Source organism: Pistacia vera, unplaced genomic scaffold, assembly GCF_008641045.1.
Source record: "Pistacia vera cultivar Batoury unplaced genomic scaffold, PisVer_v2 Contig51, whole genome shotgun sequence".
Classification (NCBI taxonomy): domain Eukaryota; kingdom Viridiplantae; phylum Streptophyta; class Magnoliopsida; order Sapindales; family Anacardiaceae; genus Pistacia; species Pistacia vera.
Genome location: NW_022196346.1, coordinates 645,256 through 664,003, shown reverse-complemented (window position 1 = coordinate 664,003; position 18,748 = coordinate 645,256). Strand labels below are relative to the sequence as shown.

The following is an 18,748-nucleotide window of genomic DNA, read 5'->3' as shown; positions in this document are numbered from 1 at the left end:
TTGATGGAAGAAGCTCTTCAAAATTGTCCTTCCTGAATCCTGATTTGTTTCTTCGTCAAAGACCTTGAATTTTTTTCCTTTTATATAATTAAAATTTGACAATCGTGTTATTTTAATTGGATAATGACAAACAAGGCTGCTATTAATTTGACATGGTATAGGTCATAAATAGGCGGTGAGCTTTCACGTCTAAATAATTAAAGAATATGCATAAAAAAGTTGAAATTGTAATAGTAATGATATTGAAGAATGTGAACAGAGGAAATGATCATGGAGTTAGGAAAACAACTTTCCTGGAAAGGAACCTGTTAACTTAAAGTAAATCAAAGGAAGACTCATTCAGATACAGATTATTTCTTTTCAATATCCATTCACAAATTAATTAAAATTTAAAATGTTATATTTTATAGTTTTCGCTAGATGAGGTTGAAATTTTGAATTTTAAAAGTTTGATTTAATTTAACAACAGAAAGGAAGCGCCAGTTATGGCAAGATTTGTAAATATTGTAAAGACATTCCGTAGAATGTAATTTCACTTGTAAATATCTTTTTCAGTTTTGTACTTTTATTATTGAATTAGAATTAGAAAAGGAAAGTAGAGTGAAAAAGAAAGGAATAATAGCAATTGCCAGTTTGAGTTGAGATGAGGTAAAATTGAAAGCTTTGAAAAGGTAAGGCTCCAACTAATTCAACTTCATTGCCTCTCTCTCTCCCTCTTCCTGCAAATCAAATCTCTCTTTTTCACTCAAACTCAAATGTATAGATCGCCATCTTGATCCTTTCCATTCTCATAGTAGATATTACTTCTACTTACTTAAAATAGATTAGAGTACAAGAATCTGATAAACACAAACAACATAAAATGGGAGCTTACAGAGCTGATGATGACTACGATTACTTGTTCAAGGTGGTCTTAATTGGCGACTCTGGAGTTGGTAAATCCAATCTCTTGTCACGATTCACTAAAAACGAATTCAGTCTCGAATCTAAATCCACCATCGGCGTCGAATTCGCTACTCGCAGCATTCGCGTCGATGACAAGGTCGTCAAGGCCCAGATTTGGGATACTGCCGGCCAAGAACGGTAAATGTTTTGTTCATCATTTTCATTTGAATTCCACAGATCTTGTTATCTGAGATCCCTACTTAATACCCTGTTTTATAAATTCATAATACAACTAAGGCCGATTGTCAATCAACTATCGCATGCGTATATTTTTTATTAATTGAGATTTTTTCGCTGAATTGCATTTGATGTGATGAATGTTAGCTGTATAGTTCTGTTACAGATATAAAGCTCATTGTGTTAAGTTTTGATCTGCAAAATTAGGTGCATATTGTGGCATCAGTATCACTCTTGTTTAAGATCTAATCAATTATCACTAATACTGATTTCCATTTGAGATAGTGTAAGAAATTGACAAGAAAAGTAAACAATATAGTGATAAAGAGAGAAACCAATGCATTTTGATTGGCTTCATTTTCTTTTTAACTGATTTGTACTAATTTTCATTGTTGGCATTCTGCCTCTTCTTGATTGGCAACACATTATGTTTGCTTAATATTTCTGTGGAATATAGTCCTTTTTATCATTTCATTGATGCTGATCATCTTGTATTAGGTACCGTGCAATCACAAGTGCATACTACAGAGGAGCGGTAGGTGCATTGCTTGTTTATGATGTTACACGACATGTCACGTTTGAGAATGTGGAGAGATGGTTAAAGGAGCTTAGGGATCACACTGATTCCAACATTGTGATCATGCTTGTTGGAAACAAGGCAGATTTACGTCATTTGCGTGCAGTTTCCACCGAGGATGCTCAGTCATTTGCTGAGAGAGAGACTACCTTTTTCATGGAAACCTCTGCGCTAGAATCACTAAACGTGGAAAATGCCTTCACAGAAGTACTCACTCAGATATATCGTGTTGTCAGCAGGAAAGCTCTTGATGTTGGCGAAGATCCAGCAGCCTTGCCCAAGGGGCAAACTATTAATGTTGGCACTAAAGATGATGTATCAGCGGTGAAAAAGGCTGGATGCTGCAGTGCATAATCTGCAGCAATGAAAGAAGTTATCGTGGTAAAAACTAGTTTCTCCTCTTTCTCAAATTTACATTTCCATGGTTTGGAGACATCTTCGTTTTTGTATGTGTCAGGATGAGATCACATGGAGTGGTGCAGGAACAAATTGTAGTTTTGTGGTACATCATGGATTGAGAGAGTCAAAATCTTGTCGGAGTTTAATTGAAATCATAAGCCCTCAGATCTAAGAGCTCACATTTGGTGCAAGCTCCTTGTGTTTTTTCTTAATGTATTGTTTGTTTTGTCTCCGAGTATTATTATAGTATGTATTCAGTATCCAGTCTCTAGATTAGTTTAAATTTTATTGCAAAGGATTGAAATTTGGAAAGTATGTTAAGATAATTCTGTTCTCCAAGTGATTGATTGATTATTTGGTACTGAAATTTAAGTTTTTACTTAATTCACTTGCAACCCAACAAGGGAGTTAAAAAATCTGGGAGTTTGGAGTATTATATACTTATCTTTTATTGTAGTTGATGTTAAATTTGGTAGTGAGAAGTGAGAACTGAGAAGGCAGCATTTATTGGTCAGCATGGGGCATGAGATGAATGATGGTCTAATGAATGTGTATATCTGTATTTTCATTAAGTTTACCCAGGGCAGGTAGTAGTTGTGAATAGTCATTTCGCTGTCTGACATTGGCGTTGCCTTAAATGAAGAACACGTTATTGTACCTTCCTCACCGGATACCGCAACTAATTTTACCGCTAAGTCATTCTATTCTAAATATATGAATCTTAAACGATCCCATTTTTTCATTGCCCATACATATCATTAAATAGATCCAATATCATTTAGATACCAACTCCTGTAAATACCATAATATAAAATGAAACCCTCTCCAAAGCTTGACCTTCTGCAGCTCCTTAAATTTCTTTCCTCTTGCCTCATAACAAATCTATACATTCTACATGAATAGCTTCAAGGATGTGAACTTTGCAGCTTTGAGAACATATTTTTTCTTCTCTATTTTATCGTAAACTGAGGGGATACTGGTGATTATAAAATCAGTTCGTTTTAGGGCTGTCAGACGAGTCGAACGGCTCTTGAGTCGGCTTGGCTCGGCTCGTCTGAAGCTCGTTTATGACTCGGCTCGTGATTAGCCGAGTCAACTCGGCTCGTGATTAGCCGAGTCAACTCGGCTCGAGCTCGCTGTATAAAACGAGCCGAGTTTGAACATGGGGAGGCTCGGCTTGAAGGCTCGCGAACCTGATGTGGCTCGGCTAAGCAGGGTTCTATTTGTTATATTTTATAAATAGTGGGGGACTGAAGTGTTGTCTTTATTCTTTAGTTTTAACCCCTCAATGTAATTAGTTCTAAAACACAAAATTAAACCCTCAAATCAGATTTCCCAAATCGACAAACCCTAACTCTTAAATTTGTTCTTGCAAATTTTCATAATAAAAAATCAAAATCAAAATAAGGTTGTATTGAGGAAGAAGATGAAAGACAATGATGAAGATGAAGATGAAGATGAAGAAGATGGAGATGGAAGCAGTGTAAATCGTGATTTTCTACAAGATGAAGATGAGATGGAGATGAAAATGGAGATGAAGATGATGGAGATAAAGATGAAGATGATGAAGATAAAGATATACAGATGATGCAGTCATGCAGATGATGAAGATGATGGAGATAAAGATGCAGATGATGAAGATGATGGAGATAAAGATGCAGATGATGAAGATGAAGTCGAGTTGGCTCGAACTTGATCGAGCTCGAGTCCGAGTCCCTTTTCTTTGACTCGACAGGATCGAGCTCGAACTCGAGCTTGATCCTGTAGCAAACGAGTCGAGCTTGATAAGTCGAAAACTTGACTTGACTCGGCTCGTTTACAGCGTTAGTTCGTTTAAATCATTTTCTGTTCCTCTTTTTTTTTTTTTTTTTTTTTTTTTATTACTACTTTTAAATCAACTTTCATTGTGATTCCAAACCCAAGTATCCAATTAAGTAATTTTCTCTTGAGGAAATGAGTGGGTGTCAGTCCACGCAACTTAACACTGTTATATAATTATCTTGTAATAATCTATCTTTATTTAATTATTTGGTTTATTTCTTCGTTATCATAAAGTACTTCAGTTTATATTGAATTGTTTTTTTAGTGCTTAATCAAATAGAGTCCAAGCAACACAAAATAATTTGTATTTAATTATCATTATATGATCGAGTTGTTAACTTTTAAATGTATTATTTAAAGGATTTTAAATTTGATTCACTTTAGTTTTTAATGGATAATCAGTGAATACCGAAGACTCACACGATTGTTAATTTTAGAACCTTACTAAAGAATTATTCGATTATTAATTTCGGAACTTAGAGAGATTAACTTTAAGTGAGCATCAACTGGCACGACTAGGGCTGTAAGCGAACCGAGCCGCTCGCGAGTAGCTCGCGGCTCGGCTCGAACGAGCCAGATTCGACTGACAAAAGTCGAGCCGAGCTCGAGCTTGAGCGGCTCGAGTACCCTCTCGAGCCGAGCTACGAACCACCCACTACTCGGCTCGATAGGCTCGTGAATGGCTCGAAAGGGTATAAGTGCTATTTTTTTAAATATCAGGGGGTTATATGTAATTTACTATATCCAATATAAATTATCCCACTTCCTAAACCCTATCTTCTTTCTCCAGCGCCGCCACTTTCTCATTCCCTTTTCTTCATCTTTTTTCTCCTTGTCTTTTTTCTCCTCCATTTTCCTTCTTCTTCTTCACCTTTCTTCTTACTTTTCCTTCGCTCTTCCATCTCTTTCCTTCTTCCTCTTTGCTTTTCTTTGCTTCTCTTTTCTCTCCTCTTCTCTTTTCTTCTATCTCTCATAGTTGATGGAATTTTGAGTCATATATTTGTGGCTATTTGGCTTTGGATTTGATGATGGTTGGTGATGATTAGTGGGTTGGCTTTGTATTAGGGCTATTTTGAAGGATTGTTGATGGATTGCTTTGGATTGAGGGCTCATAAATGAGCGGTTTGCGAGCTGAATTTGAGCTCAAAATATTTAACGAACTAGAGCTTCAAGCCTAGTTTTCAAAGCTCGTCGAACTCGAGCTCGAGCTCAAGCTCGTTAAATTTTCACGAGCCAAGCTTGAACACCGTAGTGTTCGGCTCGGCTTGGCTCGTATACAACCCTAGGCATGACCCGCTTATTAAAAAAAAAAAATTATATTTGTTAAGAAACAAGATTTAGAGTCTTGAACCTGACATCCCCCGTACTGCCACGTCAACTACAAAATGGCGTTCTAGAATGGTTGAGTACAGACACGTCATTGTTTAGAACCCCAATGCATAAGCAATTGTAGTTGGAGATAAGCAACGACCTTATCCGCTTATCCAATCATTATGTTTCTTAAGGTTATGTTGTTGCCCCTACGACATCGTTTCAGTTTTCGGATTTTGTCGAAAATGACCTCCCATAATTTCTGTTAAAGACTTTCTGTTAAGTGCACAAATAAGGACAACACGCGCCTTCGAGGAGAGTATGGAAAACAATAACATTTTACTATCTTACTGTTTTGTTCATTAAATAAAAATATTTCACATTAAAAATTGTTAATAATTTGATTGAAATCGAAAATAATATTGAAGAATAAGGTCCAAGTTATGAATAGGACTTGTGCTTCTAATTAACATGGAAAAACGTGGCCTTGCCCATTTATCCTTTAATTAGAAAATATATTTTGGAGTGTTATAAAATATTAATGCTAATGTACTCCTTTTATTCTATTATTCTCTTGATTAATCTTTTTTAATTTGCAGGAGAAGGTCCGTCTGATTCGTCGGATAATATAGCATGTGAGTCACGTGACTGTGATCGTAAACCCTTCTAAAATATCACTAAATTTAATTGGTATGTTTTGTGAGGTCCACTGTCCACCGACCCACCTTTTAGCACTACATAAACATTAAACATCATAGCTTTTGCACCCACCGCAATCGACTTACGCCTTAAAAACTTTGGTGTCCTTACTTTGATCTCTTGAATTATTCTTGTGTTACTATTACAAAAAAAAAAAAAAAAAAAAAACTTTGATCTAGTAATTGTACGCCACCTTTTAGTTACCTTACTTATCATAGCTTTTGCCCACGTTTACGCTTAAAAACTTTGGTGTCCTTACTTGTAGACCTCTTGTATTATTATTTTGTTACTATTACAAAAAAAAAAAAAAAAAAAAAACTTTGAATCTAGTAATTGTACGCCCACTTTTGAGGTACGTAGCTTGTATGCTTATTGTCCTTACTGTTGTTTGTTTCCCTTAGCCAAACTTGTATGCTGTTAATATTGCTGTTTGCCCTGAGTGGTGAAGGATTGGCGAAGTTAAAATTGTAGACTTTGTCGAGGCGAAGAATAAGTTCGCCGCGGCGACGTATGCTTGGAATTTTTTGCTGAGGTGAAGAAAATCTTCACCGGGGCTAAGAGCTGGTTGAAATTCTTGAGAAGTTTTTAGAGAATTTTTTTTCCTTTAGGCAAAGTGACCATCTACCCCATAGTAGTAAAAGTGGGAGTGAAAAGTAAGAAAATTTCATGGAGAATGTAATGGAGATGGGGGTGTATTGGTAATGAACTAAAGGGCAAAGATGGAATTTTAAAGAAAGTGCAAGGGCAAAATGGGAAAACATGCATATTAATATGAGATATAAGGGGTTTAATCTCCATCCTCTCATCTCTACACTACACCGCCATTTCTACTCTCCAACTCTCTCATCTTTTCATCAAATTTTTAAGGAAGATTAGAGGGTTTTTGGTTGGATTTTGGTAAAGATTTGATCCTAAGCATCCAAAGGTAAGGATTCTTGCTATAGATATGAGATTATTTTGTAAAAGTGTTGATTCTTATAGTGTTTGGTGCTTAGGGTTTTAGAGAAAGAACAAGTCCATCAAAGAAGAGGAATGTAGTGGAATTACTCAAGCACAAGTAGTAAATCCAACTCTAATCCTTGTTTGAGCAATAAAAGTGTAGAGATTGTTTCATATGAATCTTTATGATTTATATGCTTGAGATTTGTGGATGGAATTGTTATTGAGTTTGATGATGGTCCATGATTGGATTTCCACCATGAGAAGGATGGTTGTGTTGATAGAAGTTGGAAATAGTTTTAAGAAGATTCATGAAGTGTAATTTCTCTGGCCAGGATTAGTGATGATTTAAGGGAGTTTTCCTCCAATTATTGGTAGATTGAGAAAGAAATAGAAATTGCGTATGCATACATGATGTTTGATGCAATGCTTAAGAGAAGTGTGTGCATGAGTAGAGAAAACTTATTTTTGTGCTACATGACATTTTTGCATTACATGTTTGCACTTAGAAAGATTAAAAGCATGAGCCATCCACATGCATACATATGCCTATAAAAAAAAAAAAAAAAATAAAGAAAGAAAGAATTAGAAAAGAAGAAAAAGATAGAATGCTTTAAAGAAAAAAAGAAAGGTTTGTTGTGATGGGGAACCCGTGGGTGCAAGAAGAAGATATTTCCCACATACACGCGCCTTAAGTGCGGCTTAGAAGAAGAAGAAGCATTGTACGGTCCGTTAGAGTGTATGTGGATGAGGCTGTACCAAGAAGAATACCTACATGCACACCACCTTAATGAGTGGCCTAAAGAAAAGAATTTGTACAGTCCGTAGAGTGCATGTAGATATGACTGACTCACTCACCACAGCCGGGGCTCGTCTGCTCCGAATCCAGCATCAACCAAGTCCAATCAAAGAATAAAAAGAAAAAGAATAAGAAGAATGACAAACAAAAAGAAGAAAGAAAAGAGAGAAAGAAAAAAAGAAAAAAAAAAAGAAAGAATAAAAAAATAAAAGAACAGAAGAAAGAAAAGAAACAGAAGAAAAGAAAATAAAAAAAACAGAAACAGAATAAAGAAAAGAAGAAAGAAAATGCATTCTCTATGCATTTTGTGCATTGCATCTCATCCATGCATGTTACCATGATTATTATCGTGGTTAGTGAGAGATTAGAAAAAGAAAGAACGAGAGAGAATTAGAAAGAAAGAAGAACCAAGAAAGTTAGAATGAAAGAACAGTGAGAACTAAACAGTGAAAGATAAGAAGAACAAAGAGAGAATGAAAAAGAAAAAGAATAAGTAGAAAGAACTCAGATTAGTCACGGGAATAGAAGAGTAGATGATTTACATACTGAGCAATTGTAAAACCCTGTTGTTTTTCCCATGTTTTGCAGGAAAAGTTGAAAAGCCGAGGGACATCAGGAAGCGGAGAGAAATGACATTACTGTCCACCTTATTAAAGCTTTTGTATATGCTATTTTGTTATGTAAAGAATTTATATAAAAGTAAGAAATTTTTTTTTGGGCCCATTACTTTTCCTGTTATACTTATGTATTTTATCATGATGTATTTCTACGTATACTTTAAGAAAGAAGGTATTACAGTAATCTCCATTGTTTATTTACTGCTTTAAATAGAACAATCTTATTTTAACACGACTAACTATTAGTTGGTGTTTGACAGTGACAGAGATATAAGATATTTTCTTCGTCCTTTTGCTTTTAGAATAATGTTATATGTACCATATAAATTTTAATAAAATTTATGTATAAATAATTGATATAACATAAAAAAAGAGTAAATTTTATATCACTAATTTATACACAAATTTTATAAATTTATTCGTTGATCAAATATACTAATTTTTTTCCGATAAATTTATCGATCCAACTACCGCGTCATTTTGCTCACACCACCGCTTGCACGCGTAAAATCAAACGCCCTTTAGCCGTTAAACAATTCCACTTACAAATCAGACCTCCTCCATCACATCCTCGTCTCACAACAAAATGGATCGCGCTTTTCACACGAGCCAAAATCCTCAGCGATCATCTCTTGCAATCCAATTCTTCTCAGATTATTTCCACAAACGCATGCTTAAGTTACTCTCCCGCCCGAACTCAAACTTTACGATTCGACATCAAAGAGATGCGGAAACTATTGGATGGCCACAACGTCCAAGACCGAGACTGGCTGTTCAATCTCATCGTACAGAGCAAAACTTTTTAATCCGAAAAAAGCGGGAGAGAAAGTCTTTATATCGCCTGATTATAATCAGTCGATGGAGCAACAACGGGAGATGACAATGAAGAGAATTTCCTACTTGCTCGAAAGAGGGTTTTTCAAGGCTGGCTTACTGCCAAAGGAGTCGAAGCTGAGCTGACCAAATTAGCTCTTCTTGAAGTTGTCAGTATGTTCGACCACTCGCTCGCCATCAAGCTCGGTGTTCACTTCTTCTTGTGGTAATTAATATTGAAATTTGTCATTTAATTAATTTGTACGAGCTGGATTTTTGATTAAAATTAAAAAAAGTTTTGGATTCTGATTTGGTTGCAGGGGTGGGCCATCCAATTTTTCGGGACGAAGCGCCACCACGACAAGTGGCTGAGAGACCTGAGAATTATTGGTGAAGGGTTGCTTTTCAATGACGGAGTTGGGACATGGAAGTAATGTATGATAGTACTGTTTTTTAATTCCTTTTGTAGAATCTTATGATATCCTTTATTTTTGAACTGTTGTTGGGACTGTTGTTTTTAGGTCAGAGGAATTGAAACGGTTACCACTTATGATTCAAACACGGCGAGTTTGTTATAAACACTCTTTGTGAATCTGCTCAGAAGTACTGATTGGTGGGCCGCTAATGTAAGAATCTCTTTTTAATTTCATAAGTTTTTTGATTCCTGTGCCACATGTAAATTTTGTACGCTACTTTTTTTGTTCTTGCAGCATCTGTGCTTACATGTTTTTTGTTGTTGTTTTGCCTGTTTAGCATGCAACACATACTGGTCTTTTCGCAGCTTGAAATTAATGGGAAAATCAAGGGTTCATGCTTTTATTTGCCAGATCAGGGATGAAGATGGTAACATCTGTCCTAATATCCGAATAGCTGACTGTGGTCATAAAATTGGTTGAATGGTGTTGATAATGGTCGTCTCTGGAATATTATGAGACAACTGTTCTCCTTCATGCTCAATGACCTTAAATTTATTTTTTTCTATGGTTGAGATGTAACTCTAGAAGTTTTGGAATGTTGTCCGAGTTTGACAATGTCCGCATCCCCAGGAGAATTTATTGAATTCGGTTGCTGATGTTTCACCAAATGGAATACCTGAGTGCATTAAGCTAACCCAGATCGGTAATTATCTTGCTGTTGGATGGCATTTTGTTCTATTTCTTTTTCTTCTAGCTTATTTATCTAACTTTCTAAATGCTAATAAGTATATATGTTCAGGTTTGCCGCTTTATATGGCCCCTTTAACATCTGGTCGTGTAACTATTGCAGCTAGTGCAGTGTACATATCAAGGTAAAATACATTTTAAATTTGGTCTGTATTTTGGTTGGACAACTTTTGATGCATGTGTATAATTCTAGGGCCTGTGATGCAGTAACTATAAGAAACTTAATGAAGTACTGATAAGCATCCTTCTCCTTTTAGATTGGTTTAGCAATTGCTATAAGGTATGCATTATCTAGACGGGCTTTCTCTATTTCACAAATGGGCCTGAAACCCTGTTGCTTGATTACCCAAGTCATCAACGGCGACTATTGCCTCTCCTTGCAAAGACGTAAGCATCTCAATAACTTGTATTGTGAAATTTAAATTTAGCTCCTATCGAAAGAATATATATATAAATTGGAGTATTTGGGATATTAACTTTTGTCTTGCACTTTCATTACAATGAATTAGAAATAGCATCCAGTATCAACTGTATATGTAGAACTGGATTTTCCACGTGTTGGCACATTTAAAATTTCTTGCCAGTTTTTATTTTGTTTCAAAGCTAAGTTGGGAGTTTGATCCTATTACAAGTGTCTTTGTTCTTTCACTTAGTTAGATACTTATGTAAGTATCCTGATTGCTTCAGTAATATGTGGTATGCGAATGACACTAATTCTTAAAGGACCTGTCTCTGATGATCTTAACTAAACAACTGCTATTCTTGTTTCCCCTGCCCGTCCTCCTCCCTTTTCTCCCAATTCTTGCTGGGCTACAGATATGCATGAGTTCGGCCACAATTACTTGAAGATGATATATGTGAATAGAACCCTCAGTCAAACAAACCATTCATGTTGTTTCAAGCGCACTCAAGGCCGCACATACCTGCATAATATGTCACACACTACAGGTGAAACCTGCAATTATTGTTGAATTTTTTACATGCTTCTGCAATTATATATTGTGTTATTACATTCCTGCTAAGTGGTTTCCACCAAGTGACATTACTGTACTTTCAGGAATGTCGTGAAGCTTGTGGAGGACAGGGCTTAAGACTGAGAATCATGTTGGTCATTTGAAAAGTGAATTCGATTGCAGTCTACTTTGTGAAGGGGATAACAATGTCTTGATGCAGCAGGTAGCATAAAGTTTATGGTCTTTTTTTACAAACCTTTTATATGTAAGACTTCAATATTTTGGTATAAATTGTTTTTCAAAATGACCTGGCTGAGTATTTTCATTCATTTAAAAAAAAAATTAGAATAGTATCAGCCTATCTAAGACACGAAAATGTTAGATTCTAATACCTTCTTCAAATGACATGAATTATTAGTAGCCATCTCCAAGGTTGGAGGCTAACAATATTTTTGTTCTTGATCATAAATGAGTTTAGTTTATATTAGTTTGATAACACTCTGGCAGTTATATAGGTTGAATCTTAGTAATCTCCTGCTTCTTTTGGATCACAATGTGCAGATTGCAATATTCAATTTTGATTTGTAATTTATTATTTAAGCTTTGAGTTACCATTTTTAATTTGTTTTGCTAAATGGCTAATTTTAATATGGAAGTATATTTCTACTCATTTTTACATTCTCAATAGATCTATTTGTAAATCAAATTAATTTGTGAGTTAAATGTGTGAATATAGTTAGCAAGGCGCTTCTTGCAGAGTATATAGCAGCTAAGACGAGAATAATTCTTTCAAAGGTTTGGGATTAGAACACATGAAAAGCCTTGCCCTGTGATCCCATCTCAACTTGCAAGTTCTATCTCAGAGGCAGCCAGTTTCAAGTAACTAATTTTAGCTTTTACAATTGCTATTGTAAATTTATTTGATGTTTCTAACTCTGTGCAAGTCAATGGATGCGTTCTGCTTAAGGGAGAGAGATCTCTTGATCGTTTTGCTTTGGAAGTGTCGCAGCACATCAAGCCGGGGACAAAGTAAAGAGTATGCCTTCATTCTGGTGAGAATGGTCTTATGTAACCAACTTGAAACTGCTTCTCCTCCCATTTGCAGTATTCTTCTCTAATTGCTGTTTTTCATTTTACCACACCCAAGTTACCAGCTTGCAGAAGATTGGGTAGAGCTTTTTCAGATAGATTAATATGCAAACCTTTATTGAGGCTGAGGCAACTGTATCAGAGGGTTCTTGAAGGTAAATTTTAGCATATTTATAGTAACTTATTATCTTATTTACTTTGACCTCCGCATGAAATCTAGAACCAATTTCAGATATCCTTTGTCCATTTGTATGGGTATATAAAGGTTGTGATATTAGTGACCAAGTAAAAAGCTGCAATGGAAATCAACTGTTTTGAATGGAAAATGAAATAGCAGATTAAGAAATCTTAGGTATGCAGAGTCCTTTTATTACAGCCAGATAACATTTTGGGATACTTACAGTTTCCAATATCTGTTGGAATATAAATATTTGGGGTTTGTTTGCAATTAGCATTAGTGTTGTTATAATATATACAAAATGAGTTAAAAAGTGAAATGGAAGTTGCTGAGCAGGTGAATTGTTTCTTCTGCAGCATGTCCTAGGTTTGTTGAGATCGTTGTATGCTTTAATATGCTTGGAAGAAGATGCTGCCTTCTCCGATATGCGGATTTATCAACAGACAATGATGCTGCTGTGAGGAAAGAAGTCAAACAACTGTGTAGCGAAGTGCGACCACATGCACTCGCTTTGGTCAGTTCCTTTGGCATTCCCGATGGTTTCTTGAGCCCTATAGCATTTAACTGGATTGATGCAAATTCTGGTCTTCAGCTCATCATAGTTTGGGTTATTTAGTTGAAGCAAAGGTGTAATGCCCGCAGCTGTCTGCCTGAGAGTAAGCAGCCGGTCAAACACATGCTATTGAATTGTGATGAAATACATTTTGTAAAACAGTTTATTAATAATCGGGGCTCTTGTTGTCTAAGCACAATTACCCAATGGATTGTTTTGGTACTCGTTACTGTTTGTTCCTTGGGTTAAAAGGTACTGGAAAAATGACACAGGGTTGAGGTTAACAAGCAAAGGGACTCTTGGTTAGTTGAAATAACATAATATGTTACATAATAATCTTAATAGGCTGTTATTTTTTTTAACTTTTCATTCAATATACCATAGTGTTAATATTTTAAGCCCTATGATCCTTCGATTTGCAACTCATCTTCTAAAGATACGTTGAGTCACCTTACACCGTACTTTGACCCATATTTAAAGTAAGAGTTTGAGAAACACAAACTTATTATAAACGAACAAACTACCATTAAAAAAAAAAAAAAAAAAAACACATTAAAAATATTAAAACGGACCCACACTCTGTATTCTAGACACTTTTTTGTATCTACAAATATGACCTCAGTGCATATGCAATGCAATTGGACTTGGCAACTCGAACAACCTTATCAAAAATATCATTTACCTTGTCGTGCCCAAAAATTCCCGTTTCCATTCCACACTGTTGTTCTTTTGACTTTTGATCTTAAATTTAAGGGTAAATAACTTTTTCCCACCCAAGGTTTGCCCGCCAAAAGTTTTAAAGTACCACATTTCCAACCCTAAATTTATATTCCGTTAATACTTAAAATACACTTCACTTTTTCAACCGATGTTCAACGAGTTGCCAAGAGTTAAGGTAAGAGGTTTTTTATAGAATAGAGGTTAGTGGATCGAACGGTGGTGATTAATTGAATATTCACCGTCAGAATCAATCGAAAATCAATCAAAAATAGGAAACCCTAGCTTTGTGGTGGACAACAATCAGTGAGAAATCGAGTTGTAGAGTGTGAGGGTTTTTGTAAAGAAGAGACCGGAAGTTCAAATGGTAGTGCGAAATCAACTTTGGGTCTGAACAGAATATAAATTTTGGGTGAAGAAATGATATTTTGAAACCTTTTGGGTGTGAAGTGTCATTAAGGGAAACCTTGGGTTTGGAAAAAGTCGTTTACATAAATTTAATTATTCAAATTATTGTACTTCGGTTAGATATTTAAAGATGATGACCGTTAAAATATAATATATTCAGAAGTAATGGAATTGGATATCCATGTCATCACGTGACATCGACGATTAATATAGCATTAAAATAAGGGGACGTTTGGTTCAGGAATGTTAGATTACTGGGAAGATAGATTACCTTGGAAGATTACTGAGAATCTTTAAAAAAATATGTTTGGTTAGTTGGTGGGTATGTTATATGAATATGTTTGGTTATGGGGAATAAATTGGTGGGTATGTTCTTTAAATTACTAAATTGTCCCCCTTTTAAATATTAATATAAGATTATTTTTATTATTAATTTTTGAATAATTTCTTTTAACCCCCAATATTTCAGATTTAGCTAAAACAACCCCGCTTATATAAAACTTTAATTTATGATGAAATCACCCCCACCTCCTGCCGCCGCTTGCCGCCACTGCAAACCACAGCCGAAAATCTCCGAAAGCACCCGTGAGTACCTCACCGTGACAAAGAGGCTTTGATATGGCCGTTTCTAGCCATATTGATGGCCGAAAACAGTCATATCAGGCCAGATCTGGCCGTTAACGACCAGTTCCATCGATCTGGCCGGAAATGGCCAGAATAGATCTGGCCATTTCTGGCCAAATCTGGCCTGATATGGCTGTTTTCAGCCATCAATATGGCCGAAAACGGCCATATCGAAGCCTCCCGGAGCCTCCCACGGAATTTCGTTCCTTTTCAAGGACTCCGACGATTTTTCGGCGACGGTTCGTGGTGGTTGGTTGCTACCGGCGGTGGTGGCTGGGTGGCAATGGCGGTGGTGGCTCGGTGAGTGGTGGTCTGTAAATTATTTTAAATATAAGGGTATTATTGTCCAAAATTTTAATTAACAAGGGTAAAATTGAAATAGAATATTAATGTAAATTTGTTTTAAAGTAGGGGTATTATTGTCTAAAATTTTTATTAATAAGGGATAAAATTGTAACAGAAAAAGATAACCCTGATAATCTCAAAATACCTAAGAAAATTGAGGGGCGAGTTGTTATAAACACTCTTGTGAATCTGCTCAGAAGTACTGGATTGGTGGGCCGCTAATGTAAGAATCTCTTTTAATTTCATAAGGTTTTTGATTCCTGTGCCACATGTAAAATTTTGTACGCACTGTTTTTGTTCTTGCAGCATTGTGCTTACATTGTTTTTGTTGTTTTGCCTGTTTAGCATGCAACACTACAGTGGTCTTTTCGCAGCTTGAAATTAATGGGAAAAATCAGGGGTTCATGCTTATTTGCCGATCAGGATGAAGATGGTAACATCTGTCCTAATATCCAGATAGCTGACTGTGGTCATAAAATGGGTTGAATGGTGTTGATAATGGTCGTCTCTTGGTAATAATTATGAGACAACTGTTCTCCTTCATGCTTCAATGACCTTAATTTATTTTTTCTATGGTTGAGTGTAACTCTAGAAGTTTTGGAATGTTGTCCAGGTTTGACGTCCGCATCCCCAGGGAGAATTTATTGAATTCGGTTGCTGATGTTTACCAAATGGGGAATACCTGAGTGCAATTAAAGACCCAGATCAGGTAATTATCTTGCTGTGGATGGCATTTTGTTCTATTTTTTTCTTCTAGCTATTTATCTAACTTTCTAAATGCTAATATAAGTATATTATGTTCAGAGGTTTGCCGCTTTTATGGCCCCTTTAACATCTGGTGTGTAACTATTGAGCTAGTGCAGTGTACATATCAAAGGTAAAATACATTTTAAATTTGGTCTGTATTTGGTTGGACAATTTTGATGCATGTGTATAATTCTAGGGCCTGTGATGCAGAATCATAAGAACTAATTATGAAGTACTGAAAATAGCTTCTTCTCCTTTAGATTGGTTTAGCAATTGCTATAAGGTATGCATTATCTAGACGGGTTTCTCTATTTCACCAAATGGGCCTGAAACCTGTTGCTTGATTACCCAAGTCATCAACGGCGACTATTGCCTCTCCTTGCAAAGACGTAAGCATCTCAATAACTTGTATTGTGAAATTTAATTTTAGCTCCTATCGAAAGAAATATATATAATTGGAAGTATTTGGGATATTAACTTTTGTCTTGCACTTTCATTACAATGAATGTAGAAATAGCATCCAGTATCAACTGAGTATATGTATGAAACTGGATTTTCCACTGTGTTGGCACATTTAAAATTCTTGCAGTTTTTATTTGTTTTTCAAAGCTAAGTTGGGAGTTTGATCCTATTACAAGTGTCTTTGTTTTTCACTTAGTTAGTACTTATGTAAGTATCCTGATTGCTTCAGTAATATGTGGTATGCGAATGACACTAATCTTAAAAGACCTGTCTCTTGATGATCTTAACTAACAAAACTGCTATTCTTGTTTTCCCCTGCCGTCCTCTCCCTTTTCTCCCAATTCTTGCTGGGCTACAGATATGCAATGAGTTCGGCCACAAATACTTGAAGATGATATATGTGAATAGAACACCTAGTCAAACAAAACATTCATGTTGTTTCAAGCGCACTCAAGGCCGCACATACCTGGCATAATATGCGAACACTACAGTGAGAACCTGCAATTAGTTGAATTTTTTACATGCTTCTGCAATTAATTGTGGTATATACCTTCCTGCTAAGTGGTTTCACCAAAGTGACATTACTGTACTTTCAGGAATGTCGTGAGCTTGTGGAGGACAGGGACTTAAGACTGGAATATGTGGTCATTTGAAAAGTAATTCGATGTGCAGTCTACTTTTGAAGGGGATAACAATGTCTGATGCAGCAGGTAGCATAAAGTTTATGGTCTTTTTTTACAAAATTTTTAATGTAAGACTTCAATATTTGGTATAAATTGTTTTTCAAAATGACCTGGCTGAGTATTTTCATTCATTTAAAAAAAAAATTAGAATAGGTATCAGTCTATCTAAGACACGAAAATGTAGATTCTAATACCTTCTTCAAATGACATGAATATTAGTAGCCATCTCCAAGGTTGGAGGCTAACAATATTTTTGTTCTTGAATAAATGAGTTTAGTTATATTGAGTATTGATAACACTCTGGCAGTTATATAGGTTGAATCTTAGAATCTCCTGCTTCTTGGATCACAATGTGCAGATTGCAATATTCAATTTTGATTTGTAGATTTTTATGTTAAGCTTGAGTTACCAATTTAATTTGTTTTGCTAAATGGCTAAATTTTAATATGGAAGTATATTTCTACTCATTTTTACATTCTCAATAGACTATTTGTAAATCAAATTAATTTGTGAGGTTAAATGTGTGAATATAGGTTAGCAAGGCGCTTCTTGCAGAGTATATAGCAGCTAAGACGAGAATAATTCTTTCAAAGGTTTGGGATTAGAACACATGAATAAGCCTTGCCCTGTGATCCCATCTCAACTTGAAGTCTATCTCAGGAGCAGCCAGTTTCAAGTAAGCTAATTTAGCTTTTACAATTGCTATTGTAAATATTATTGATTGTTGCTAACCTCTGTGCAAGTCAGATGGATGTTCTGCTTAAGGGAGAGAGATCTCTTGAGTCGTTTTGCTTTGGAAGTGTCGCAGCATCAAGCCGGGGACAAAGAAAGAGTATGCCTTCATTCTGGTGAGAATGGTCTTATGTAACCAAACTTGAAACTGCTTCTCCTCCCATTTGCAGTATTCTTCTCTAATTGCTGTTTTCATTTTACCACACCCAGAGTTACCAGCTTGCAGAAGATTTGGGTAGAGCTTTTTCAGATAGATTAATATTGCAAACCTTTATTGAGGCTGAGGCAACTGTATCAGAGGGTTCTTTGAAGGTAAATTTTAGCAATTATTTATAGTAACTTATTTACTTTGACCTCCGCATGAAATCTAGAACCAATTTCAGATATCCATTTGTCCAATTTGTATGGGTATATAAAGGTTGTGATATTATGACCAAGTAAAAAGCTGCAATGGAAATCAACTGTTTTGAATGGAAAATGAAATAGCAGATTAAGAAATCTTAGGTATGCAGAGTCCTTTTATTACAGCCAGATAACATTTTTGGGATACTTACAGTTTCCAATATTCTGTTGGAAGTATAAATATTTGGGTTTGTTTGCAATTAGCATTAGTGTTGTTATTAATATTATAACAAAATGAGTTAAAAAGGTGAAATGGAAGTTGCTGAGCAGGTGAATTGTTTCTTCTGCAGCATGTCCTAGTTTGTTGAGATCGTTGTATGCTTAATATGCTTGGAAGAAGATGCTGCGTTTCTCCGATATGCGTATTTATCAACAGACAATGATGCTGCTGTGAGGAAAGAAGTCAACAACTGTGTAGCGAGTGCGACCACATGCACTCGCTTTGGTCAGTTCCTTTGGCATTCCCGATGGTTCTTGAGCCCTATAGCATTTAACTGGATTGAGCAAATTCTTGGTCTTCAGCTCATCAATAGTTTGGTTATTTAGTTGAAGCAAAAGGTGTAATGCCCGCAGCTGTCTGCCTTGAGAGTAAGCA

The 18,748-nt window shown here is 35.7% G+C and overlaps 1 protein-coding gene and 1 pseudogene across 2 annotated transcripts; both read left to right on the top strand.

Moving 5' to 3' along the window:
• The first annotated feature begins 610 nt into the window (after positions 1-610).
• LOC116106212 (ras-related protein RABA1f) lies at positions 611-2,482 on the top strand. Of its 2 annotated transcripts, XM_031392555.1 has the most exons (3): positions 611-1,083; positions 1,621-2,080; positions 2,157-2,482. In XM_031392555.1, the coding sequence occupies exons 1-2, from the start codon at positions 863-865 to the stop codon at positions 2,051-2,053; spliced, it is 654 nt and encodes a 217-aa protein (XP_031248415.1). In that variant the 5' UTR covers positions 611-862; the 3' UTR covers positions 2,054-2,080; positions 2,157-2,482. The 2 variants fall into 2 exon arrangements, with proteins under 2 accessions (XP_031248415.1, XP_031248414.1); XM_031392554.1 differs by having other exon boundaries at positions 1,621-2,482.
• A 132-nt stretch (positions 2,483-2,614) lies between these two features.
• On the top strand, positions 2,615-18,686 carry LOC116106127 (annotated as a pseudogene).
• Positions 18,687-18,748: the final 62 nt, after the last annotated feature.